This window comes from Mchenga conophoros, linkage group LG5 (genome assembly GCF_057382185.1).
Source record: "Mchenga conophoros isolate Kocher_MC1m ecotype Shallow Benthic linkage group LG5, M_conophoros_male_GT1.1, whole genome shotgun sequence".
NCBI classification, from domain to species: domain Eukaryota; kingdom Metazoa; phylum Chordata; class Actinopteri; order Cichliformes; family Cichlidae; genus Mchenga; species Mchenga conophoros.
Genome location: NC_140530.1, coordinates 20078150 through 20089928, shown reverse-complemented (window position 1 = coordinate 20089928; position 11779 = coordinate 20078150). Strand labels below are relative to the sequence as shown.

The following is an 11779-nucleotide window of genomic DNA, read 5'->3' as shown; positions in this document are numbered from 1 at the left end:
CAGCAATCAGCCTTTTACAGCTGAGGGGTAAAAAACATTTTCCTGTCCTGTGTTTGGGATAAGAGTGGACTGAGACAACTGGTGCAAATGGTGTGAAGAATGACTAAATCAAGTGATAATATGAGTGAGCCTTTATTAGTGGACACATTTAATTTGAGGGGTGCAGCCTCAACCTTCAGCAGGATTCTGAACAGTAATATGACAGGTGAACAACCTTTAGGAAAACAGTGTAAAAACCATCAAACTTGCAGATCATGACAGCTTCTTGGTGAATTACAAAGTAAAATTGCTTGGCATGCTTGAGCGGAGAACTTGTTTAAAAAAAAATGTATTCAATTGCTAAATATAAATAAAATCATTTTAACCTGGGCTCAATTTAAATTCACAACTGAAATGCTGGGTGTCACTTAGGAGAGCTCCTTGTCTTCCTTTTCATCCCCCTGCGTGTTACACATTCCTCGTGACTCATGGACATCTTCAGGAGTTTGGCCAAACACCGCCCCGGTCCGCTTGAGGAGGTAAACGCCAGCATGTAAACCCCCGACATTGACCCAAACAGTGTGCAGCTTCCTCCACAGCCCTCCCATCCTCGATATAGCCTGGAGACGACATAAATCCCATGAAGGCAAACTAACAAATTAGACATTTGTTTTATGTAAATTATAGACAAACAGTGAATGAAAGTGGGGTTTTTTTATCGTGACGGAGCAAAGTTAAACCCACATTACTTAAACATCTGAGGGATTATTTAGACATCAATTCAAGACAAATTCAACCGGAAAAATCATTCATTAAGTAGAACGACCATAAATACTTTAAACTTGAAGAGCAGCGTAAACATATAAAACATGAGCCTTTTTTTAAACAGCTAAAGGATAGCAGTGGTGAAACAAACAAGCAGAACTGGCTTTTTCCAGTTTGGTGGCATTAATCATTTATGATTGAGTAAAGCTGGGAACTTACCACACACTATTTTATTCACTGCGTTAGAAAGGTTAATTCCTGTTACCCTTCAAACCTTTTTAGGTTAAAAAAAAAGTTCACTGCAGTACTGCTTGGTTTGAAAATGTGATATTTTAGGAGAGGAGGATTTTTTTAAACTACACTGTACAACTAACAACAATCTATTGTTACATACAATGTTGATTTGTTAACACAATACATAAACATTGCAAAATCATCTGTTTTAACTCAACCCTACAATGTAAATCCGACACCTTCTCCCCGCTGCATTCAACTTTTTCAGGGCATGTTAGCAGTGCAGGAAGCGAGAACCGGTTCCCAGTAATTTAGTTCCTTGGAATTCTGACTGCCTATTCATCCCGGTCATGTGCCGGAGGAGGAAAATAGTGGTGGATATGGATACAGTGTGGATAATACTTTATCTTAAAAGGTCGACAGCATTTTAGACAAAAAAAGGCCATCTGCATTGTGCTGCAAACTTTGGCTCTTTGTGAGCACGCAAACGCTAAGCTAGCCTAGAACCCAGAGTGATGTTAAAGATGAGTGAATGCTGACCCCAGCCCAGCAGCCAGACCCTAAAGTTCAAGAAAAGTAGCGATGAGCAGTCAGGCTGAAGCCTTCATTTCTACTTGTTCACGTTTCTAAAGTAGAATCTCCGTGGCGATCGCTTTGAAGATTTGTGTTGGTGTGTGGGACTCAGGTTTATACTGTTAAATGGTAATTATGAGACGATGCGTTTCAGGTCATTTTATAAAGAAAAGTGAAAATAATATAATGAGTAGTATTACTAATTCCTCTCCCTTTGGGAATAATTAAGTACCGTACTGCATTACTTTTAAGATAGCGTTGTGTATAATATTTGAAATAATTACTTATTTGACAGGGCGATTGTGGCTCAAGAGTCGGCAGTTCGTCTTGTAATCAGAAGGTTGCTGGTTCGAGCCCCGGCTCCAACAGTCTCAGTTGTTGTGTCCTTGGGCAACACCACCTACTGGTGGTGGTCAGAGGGCCCGGTGGCGCCAGTGTCCGGCAGCCTCGCCTCTGTCGCCTCTGCCCCAGGGCAGCTGTGGCTACAATGTAGCTTGCCATCACCAGTGTGTGAATGTGTGAATGGGTGAATGACTGAATGTAGTGTAAAGCGCTTTGGGGTCCTTAGGGACTGAGTAAAGCGCTATACAAATACAGGCCATTTACCATTTAATGACCCCAACGCTGATCACAGAAAAGAGGGGAAATACCTCCAACATGAACAAACATCTGACCCACAGCATGCAATTAATTTGCACAAATGTAATGTCTTTGATAAGCTGCTTAGTGATGGTGGTGACTCTCAAGTGGAGCCAATGAGAAATGAATAGGAATCAGAGAGAGAATCCATATAGAGTGATATCGACAAGGGAAGCAGAAGCGCTAAACTCTTATCAATTCCCATCCCTGAGTGTGGGTCTATAATAATGATCAGTCAGTCCACCACTTTAGCTTTAGACTAAAATATTTTAATAAGCTGCTGAAAACACAAGTGCATGCTCTGTTGGGGTCTCACACACACACACACACACACACACACACACACACACACACACACAAAGATAGCAGTGTTGCTAAACAAAGTCTCAGCAAAAGGGAGATAACAGCTGAATTCTTCCTAAAATCTGTCATCACATTTTAATCTTTTTTTTCTTTTACACATTCCAAGCAGTACGACTTGCACACTGTGGGCTCATGATCAGGCTCATGACTACTGAGGAGGCGGAGTCAAAAGGAAACCTAATGACAATAATGAATCGTCACATTTTGGCTTTGACTAAATATTCACTGATAATTTATGGGACAGGGGTGGGATTAAATAAGTGTATACTTCTTCCCACTCCCTTTCAACATGTAAATTAATCAGAATGTTTTTTTGTATGTAATTTGTATAGTATATTTTTTTTCTCTCATTTCTTTTCTAAACGTACTTGTATATTGTTCACATGTTGAAATAAATTACCAATCAATCAATCAATCAATGTGTTGAGTGTATAAGAAAAAATGGTGAGGATGCACCCCTAGGGCAACATAGTGAAGCAAGAACGTGTTAAAATGCCATTAACCTTCACCCACTGTGATAGTTCAGTTAAAAAAAAAAAATCCATCAGCCAACAAATTAGGCCACGATCACTGCACTGCATCCCCATCAGGGACTTTACGCCCTTCCACACAGAGCAAATACCTGGTACTGAGCATATTCCCTGACTGTCCTTGTAGCTACGTTTAGCAAGTTTTTACTCATTTTTAACTTGTTCCTGTAATTCCTCCTATTGATCTACATCAACATACATAAAGAAGATATTTGGGATAATTTCTGACAGCTTTGGAGACTCATGATTTATAATTGGGACAAAGGTAAAGTTTATGCAGATCAGAGATATTATTAAAGAAGTAAAAGTCAATGTAACTGAAGCAGTCCTGGAGAAACTGAACATATTTCTCCAACCAGACTGGGCTCAAAATCTCTTCCGCACAGAGTTTTACTATGAAATAAAAATAACACATTTCATCACCGGACATACTAAAACACACATGTAACTTTGTGGTTTCAGTGTGGGCTGTGGCCTCAGGTTTGAAGGTCATACACTGTTTAATGTGTTAAGGTTTAGGGGATTATTTCCTGTTGATGATGTTTTTGGTACAATATTTATCCTCTTATTTTTACAAACTCAGAATATAATGTGGCCTTCTCTTTACCAGAAATATCAAGTACTGTCTTACTTTCAGAAATCTGACAGCAAGTAATACAATAAGAAAATGGGATTAAAAGAGGCTCTGGTTAGTTTGTGAGGCTTGCGCAACTAGCTGGGAACTTCAAAACAGAAAAGGCGTAAAATCTGACAGCATCAATTTTAAAACTGCACCATGGCGACAACTTACATATTTACAAACACCCCACGTATTGGCTAAACCTCGACACACCTCCATCTCAAACTCACTGCAAAACAATAAATAATAAATGGGTGTAGATGCAACGCAGGACAACCTTCCTCAGGTGGAGCATGTGACTTATGTGTATTGTTCTACAGTACTACGAACGCATGCCTGCCTGACGTCAGAGACAAAGCATCAGAGGTTGCTCAGGGTGCAACTGATCCTGAGCTACATTCAGCAAATAGGTACAACAGTGATTTGTTAAGCTGGTGTGTCTGCCACTTCTGTGTCGGGGTGATTTACACAAATGACTGTAATAGCCGTACCATTGAAAAATGAAAAAATAAAAGCCTAGTTAGCAGGAACATCACAAAATGCAAATTAAAGACATTCTGAATGACTTTTTTCCAAGTAAATTCAGCAGATTAAAGCAAGCAACCAAGGTCTGTATCAAGATTTAAGGAAATATGATGTGGAAACATCATCTGACATGAATTACTGGAAAGTTCAACGCAAGATAAAACTTGTGGCACTGTGGATTTTTTTTTGTCTTTCTCCTGTACTGATTTCAACTTCCTTGGAAACTTTCATGAGAATATATACCCAAATATGCATTATCTGCAACATTAACATGGCTACCTTGGCAAAGCACTTCTTGTCCTGGGTTAAGAGGACAGCCTTTCCCGAACCTGGTCTGCACACACGAGCCATTTCCCTGAGACATAAGGGGTACAGGTCCCAGTTCTTCTTCTTGGAGCCCATCCTTTTAAGAAAACAGGAAAAAACCACCATCACACAGCTACTTTAGTGCGTTGCTTTAAAGTGGGTTTAATGCCTCATCTTCCATGTGCATTTTTGTTATACTGTGATCTAAATTTCTGATTTCAATCTAATTCTAAGTGTTGAACAGCAAAGGCATTAAAAAAACCCACACATACACTTATAGCATTCAAAATCTAGATACAGGAAACAAATTTTCTAGTGTTGATGGTTATGGTACCTCTTGCCAAATGGCATATCAGTGATGATAATATCAACAGAGCTGGTCCTTATTGGTAAGCTGCACAGATCCCACTGCACTGTGTCAATAGGCAATCCAGATATTCTGTTTGAAGCCAGAGAGATTACATCATTATGGGGATCATCAACCACATGTACTGCGTTCAGTCTCATTCTCTCTGTGTTCACTCTCACCTGCCCTTGTCGGCCCTGCGTTTCTGGATGTGACATATATTGTTGACTGTGCGGTTAACTGCCATGTCATTGTTGTCGCCAGCAATGTAGAATGAACTGCTGAATTCAATTGCACCCTGAAGAGAAGAAAAGCAATACACAATTAGTGGCCTGTGGTTTATTGTTATTTGGATCTTGAGGCTATCGCTGAATAATTCTGCCTTCTGCAGAGTCTCCGGAAGACATATTTGTTAATCTCCACCTTTAGCAGTATCCAGGTTGTGTGATCAATATCGCAGTAATAGCAAGGTTGCAGAATGTGGTGCTTGGATGGCAATATACAAGAGATAAGTTACAGACTGCTGCAGGCTCAAATCACTTGACTCAGAAAACAAAAACAATATTTGAAGTGTGCAATCTATAGTTTCTTAATCAAGTCAGTTCTTTTATGGGTACCCACGAGAATTGATCTAACTGTGTGGAAGCACTGACTTGTACACTTTTCACTATGTAGTGCAAAATTATCTACTCTTTCTTATAAAAACTGATGTAGTTGAAGGTCATTATCAGGGTCACGATAAGCTGTGTCTCACCTCCAGTGGTATAGCTCCAGTCCCACACATAGGGTCAAGTATTACATCGGATGCCTGAGGTTTACACAGCCTGTCAACAGACAAGGAAACGAACAACGTATTTCATAAGCATTTCATCTTATATCACATTTACCTCTCATATGCTTCTTTTGTAACAATATTACACGCTTCAGATGCTCCAACTCAGCAGTCAGACATAAAGTCAGCACATACAACTACTCATTTAACTCCTTCCATCAGCCTGCTGCTACAGGGTCCCTGCATCCAGGACCCAAACGGCCAAGAAATCATTCATCTTAACTGCTAATAATATTATTAACAGCTCATAATGGAATTTTATAAATTTTCCTTTTCAAACCGATGTTTTAATCTTGCTGTGTGCTGTCTTATTTGTTTTATTTTTATACACTGAAAGCAAAGTTCAAGACAAATTTCCACTGCTTTGCAATAAACAATGTTTTCTGATTCTGTGGGACAACCTGACAGAAATTATTTTGTACAGTTGAAATGTGATGTGTTATAAAGGTTTTATACACACTGTCAAGATACTTTCCAAAGGGACCGAGAGCAATGATGGATAAATATTTAAAGAAATCGTTCAGTGTTCATGTAATCCCACCTTCAAAACAACTAATCTAACCCTACATTCCTGTGCTTCTCAGATTTTCACCTTTTCCCAAATTAGGAAGGAATTCCTGTGAATTTCACGTGCTAATGTGCTTTTATGGTGGTAATGTGGGATTAAAACACAGGGATAAGAACAAACAAGCTCTTGTTATAACATACCACTGTGCCATTTGCAGATTATTTTGCTTTGCCAGACTTCCTATTTTATGTATACAGTGATCAGTGGTTATTAATTCTTTCCTCCCCCCCCCCCCCCCATCCATTTCAGGGTCACGGTTGGGCTGGATCAAAGCTGTCATGGAGGGGATGTACACCCTGTACAGGTCACCAATCTACCACAGGGCTGGAGAGAAAGACTCCACGTGGAGGATGGTAGCCGGTGGTTTCAAAACCAGGACTATCTTGCTGTGAGGCGATGATGGCAACCACCATCAATAACCTAACCTTACAACAGAAATTAAAATGTGCATAATTTTATGTGTGAAAGCAGCCACCAGACCACAAGTTTTTCCCAACTTGAAGTGTAAATGTTCACAGTTTGAAATTCATTTATCCAAATATTATTATGTTATGTGTGCATGCTTTATTTAACTGGCAATAGAAGAGTCACCAACATGCTGATGATGTCCAAACCACACAATTGTAAATGTATGCAAAGAGAAGTCCAAATATTCAAGTGAATATCACCGTCTCTGTTTCAAAGGCTTAAGAATTTAGAATCTATTGTCTCTCATTCTTATCTTTAAGGAAAATGTGAGTTAGAAGGACAGTTCATTGTGTTTTGTTACACGTTCAAATAAAGGCTGACGTATGACTAGGAGACACATCGCAACACAGAGGAATTCCTCTTAGTATAATAGAGTATGGTTGGACATGCCTGCATTTCAACAGGGTGCCAAGAATGACTGCCTCACCACCCACCTGTCGGAGTCCTTCACTAACCTCATTAGTATCAACACAACAATCATCACTTTTTAACAGAAAGATTTTGGAGCCTCAGTCATATCTATGAAACTGGAATCGGACACTATGCCAAACAGTGAACGTGCACCACTGTTTACTACACATCTGCAAAATAAAGAAATTAAAAGGCTGCAGGCAAACAGACTAAACATTTTTCCCATCTCTCAGTTTTGACGTAGTTGAAATAAATAGAAAAAATATGATAATAGAAATAATAATAAGGAAAGTGAATAAACAAGCAAGCAAAATAAAAACATGAACAACAGACAGACAGAATGTATACAGCTCGTCTTGGAAGAGCAGGTGTGCTTGGCACAACAGAGCATTCAGATCATAATTCTGGTTGCCTGACAGGTTAACAACAACAAAACGAACAAAGTCTATCCGTGAAGCTGGATTTAAAAAACAAGAGTTTAAAAGTTAAAGCTTTTAGACAATGTGCAGCGCCATCTTGTGCCAGTACAGAACTTGACATCACTAGGGTCATTGGTTGGTTGGTCAGTTGCTGCCAACAGACCTACATTAGTTTATTTTAGCTAACTAGTGACAGAACTGATAATTAACTGGAAAACAATGAGACAAAAAAAGGATATTCTGTCAACGTTCACTCTGTCTCTGTAGCAATAAATGGTTCTACCAGAGAATCTGCTGCTGTCTGTAAGATGTGATCAGACTGATTATATGCAATAAATCAGTCACACCCAAACAGTTTACTACATGAACATCGCACCACCTCAGCTCAGGTAGAGGTAGAGCAGGTCATCTACTAATCCGAAGGTTTGTGGTTCGATTCCTGGCTGCTACAGTGTACATGCCAAATATCTTTGGGCAAGATACTCAACCCCAATTTGCTCCATCAGAGCGATCATCACAGTGTGAATGTTACACAAAAAGCACTTATGAAAGAAAAAGTAAATCAAGTACTTGATCAGGTGAATGAGGCACGTTGCACAAAAGCACTTTCGAGTTCTCAGTCCATTGGCAAACATAACTAGGTTTGTTATCAGCATCTTGGCAGGAAAAACAGGTTAATGTGGTTTCATTTTTTTTTAGAAATTCTTATCTCACACTATTGTCACTGTCATCATACTAGAAGTAAGAAAAAGTGAAGTCCAACTCTATGTGAAAGAGACTTCTATAAACAGGCTAATAGATATCAGGATTCCTAATCATGCTTCAATAAGAAGCTTAGTTATGTCTGTGGTGTGATGCAGATGTAGTAGCTGCTTATGTTCTAAGCTGTTTGGGAGTGCCTGGGAAAAGAAAGACTATTTTATTGCATAAAATGGTGCTGATAACATCTTGTGGACAGCGAACACTGTTGGACTCCAACTTGTTGGTCCGGTGAACCACCAGTGCAACTCACTGAAATGGGCTTTTCTCTACAAACCCGAACATTATGGCTGACAGGTGGATTTTCATTTGAGCTAGTAGAGCCTTTTACTGCTAAGACAGAGTAAAAGTGGACAGAATATCCTAACGTAAAACTCACTGTTGCAGCCAGGGGCAGGACACAACTGACCCTCTTAAACTGCTTTTTAGTTTTAGTGTCCTTACGAGTTTCCACTGAGTTGTCAGTTCTGTCAAAAGTTAGCGAACATAAACTAATGAAAGCTTATTAGCAGCAAACAACCAACCAAAAAACCCAGTGACATCATGTTCTGTCCTGGCACAAGACGGTGCTTAACATGCTCCAAAAACTTTTAAACATTTATGTATTAAGTCCAGCTTCACAGACAGAGTTAAAACTATGAGGTTTTTTTTTTGTTTTGTTTTTAAGAGTAGGCCATCATGGTGTAAATTAGCCTTTGTACATGTAGTGTTTCATGTCCACTTCAAAGCAAGTATGTCAAGAAAACATTATGTGACATAAATTATTGGAAATCACATCCCATCAACTCTTGGACTCAAACAGTGCAATTGTTGTTAGAAGACTTACCTCAGCATGCCGTAGCACAAAGTGGACCGCAGGGTGGTGGGTCCAAAGTGACTGATGTTTCTCCTATGAAGGCTCTCTTCAGTTAGTGCAATACCAATCACCATCTCCTCATTGTGTATGTTGAGTAAGACCTATAAGGAGAGAAAGATTACTAATGTGTCCTGGAGCACTTTTATATGTTATATTATATCATTGTGAGTGTGCTGAAATTATTTAACGGATTAAAATTAATTAATTGCAAAGTTCTGTAACTGACATGTTTTACTTTGTCATATGGACTAAATTAAGAGAAACAGATCTGCAGGTCGTTAAAAATTGAAAATAACAGTTAGTAGAAGGTTTGATATAAATAAAAGCAAACTAAAAAGCTGGCAAGAGGTGGTGGAGAGTGTAATAAAGTAGTAGATTAATAGATGTGATTTTCACCACAGTGTGACAGGTGTTTTTCTTGGTGGTGGTGTGTGGGGGGGGATTGAACACTGATTTGCAAAATGTACACACCATCTCCAATATTTTAATCTTTAAGGTGCTAAAGCAGTTTTCTCATCTTGTCACATGATATAAACACTTTACCTTAATGGAAAGTGTTAATTACTTTGTTACTCCCTAATATGCCTCGCAATATTCACTCTTTTTTTGTGTGATATAATGTGATGGTGTTTACTTTGCATCTATCAATGCTGAAGCGTGCCTACCTCTATGTCAAACTTTGTCATGTCTGCTTTCCACTGGAAGAATTCTTGCACAGCTCCCCCAAAGTCTCGAGCTGCCTCATTAGAGGAAAAGCTGTGTTTGTCACCGGCCCTGTTACATGTCACGCGAAACTTGATGACTCTGGCCTCAGGCGCTGCCTCTTGCGAGTCCTGTTCGCAGGGCTCAGCGTCAGCTGCGCTATCCGCCTCCAAATGGCTTTCAGCAGCAGACACCACCTGATGTAGCTGCTGCTCAGTGTCAGCAGCAGCTACATCAGCTGTGTTCCTGCTAGGTTTCACTTTGGTGGTGCTGCCTCCTTTTCGGTGGCCTTTCTTCTTTTTAAGTGTTCCATTTAGTTTCCAAACCTCAAGGGCATTAGTCCAGGGGAGTTTGGAGGCGAGCTGCTGCAGCTCCATCAATGTCTCCTCCTGTAGAAGCCAGTGTGTTTGTTATCCTGACAATGACATGCACCTAACATCAGCAGCGAGAATAAAGACGGGCCTGGTTTACCTTGGATTGTTTAAACTGGTAATGATCATATTCCTCAACGACAACAAACAGGTTGTCTACAGACCTCAGAAGATGAACCTACAGCAGGGAACGCCAAGTTAATCAGACACAATGATTTTATATTGGTAAGCTTGAAAAAAGCAGACATAAAAACCCAACATGGCAACATTTTTACCTGGAAAAGCTTGTCAGTAGTTATAGGAAAGTATATGCGACCGCGATCTTTGCTAATTCGTGCCTCCACCCCAATTTTCTCCTTGACCTCCTCTGCAGCAGTGTGTTCAAAACCTGTGGGCACAGTCGCCCCGATGGTCACAGTAATCACGTCTCCACTTTTGGCATCCGTCTCTGAGGAAGAAGAGGTGCATGGTCCCACGGAATTGGGGCCCTGCTCTGAAGGTCCATCTTCTTCGCAGGACATATTTTAATATGAGGCCCAATCTTCAGTAGACACGGATATACTTGTGTCTGTGACAATCAATATCAAGCACTGCAGCTCACCTGGATGGAGACATATGTGACGAAGCATTATACTATTTAAACGTCTTTTAAATAGTGAGTGGCATTAAATTAGCATGAATGTCTGTGTGCCTAACCACTGTAAGCAAAGACCTTTATTGTTACTTCTCGGGAAATAAAGCTTTCAGTTAGCTGGCTAACGCTAGCTTTAAATGACTAAAAGTTGGTTTCGCGTGCAAAGCCACGAAGCGTTAGCCGCTGACACGCTTTTATATTTAACTGCTAACCCATATAAATATGTATTTATGCATCAAGCCCACCGTCTGAACACAAAAACCTTTTAAGACTAAGTTGTATTATGTTTGCTAAATGTATTAAGACCAACCTGTCACACACGAGGTAACAACATGCTGCTTCCGCTCGACAACAGCAACAGCTTCACTTTTTTCCGGTCTACATTCTTCAAAATAAAAGCATATCTTGAGCTATTAGACCTGGGTTGAATCTCAGAAACCCCACACTGGGTTAAGAATGAAGTAAAAAACAAAAAAAAGAAAGAAAAAAGAATGAAGTCACTTCAAGTCAGCAACACATTTATTTTTTTCGAAATTAACATTTAGATACATACAAAACGTTAACAAAAAAATGATGTGCAACTTGAAAAAAAATCATCAGGAACAATGCTTTGGAAATATTATAATAGAAATCGTATAGGATTTTGACAAAAACGTACAATATAATTCAGGGCATAGAAGCACCCGCTTGTCCCCTGTACGTCAAAGTTTAAACACAAACGCGATGCAAACCGGAAACAGAGACTGTACGCATTCAAAGTAAAATTGTAATGCGTTTGGTGAACCACATAAATGAGCAAATCGATTAAATATTTAACACATTTCACATATTTCTGTTCCTTTCATATAACTAGTCGCCTACGGGGTGCCAAGAGAATTGT

The 11779-nt window shown here is 39.6% G+C and overlaps 1 protein-coding gene across 1 annotated transcript; it reads right to left on the bottom strand.

The window, feature by feature from the left end:
- Positions 1–95: 95 nt before the first annotated feature.
- On the bottom strand, positions 96–11297 carry thumpd3 (THUMP domain containing 3). The gene is made up of 10 exons (XM_085274000.1): positions 11210–11297; positions 10541–10866; positions 10366–10443; positions 9858–10283; positions 9163–9293; positions 5634–5703; positions 5062–5177; positions 4868–4972; positions 4507–4630; positions 96–599 (listed from the first exon to the last, which is right to left on the bottom strand). Exons 2-10 carry the CDS (start codon positions 10784–10786, stop codon positions 408–410), a joined length of 1488 nt encoding a protein of 495 aa, XP_085130126.1. The 5' UTR covers positions 10787–10866; positions 11210–11297; the 3' UTR covers positions 96–407.
- Positions 11298–11779: the final 482 nt, after the last annotated feature.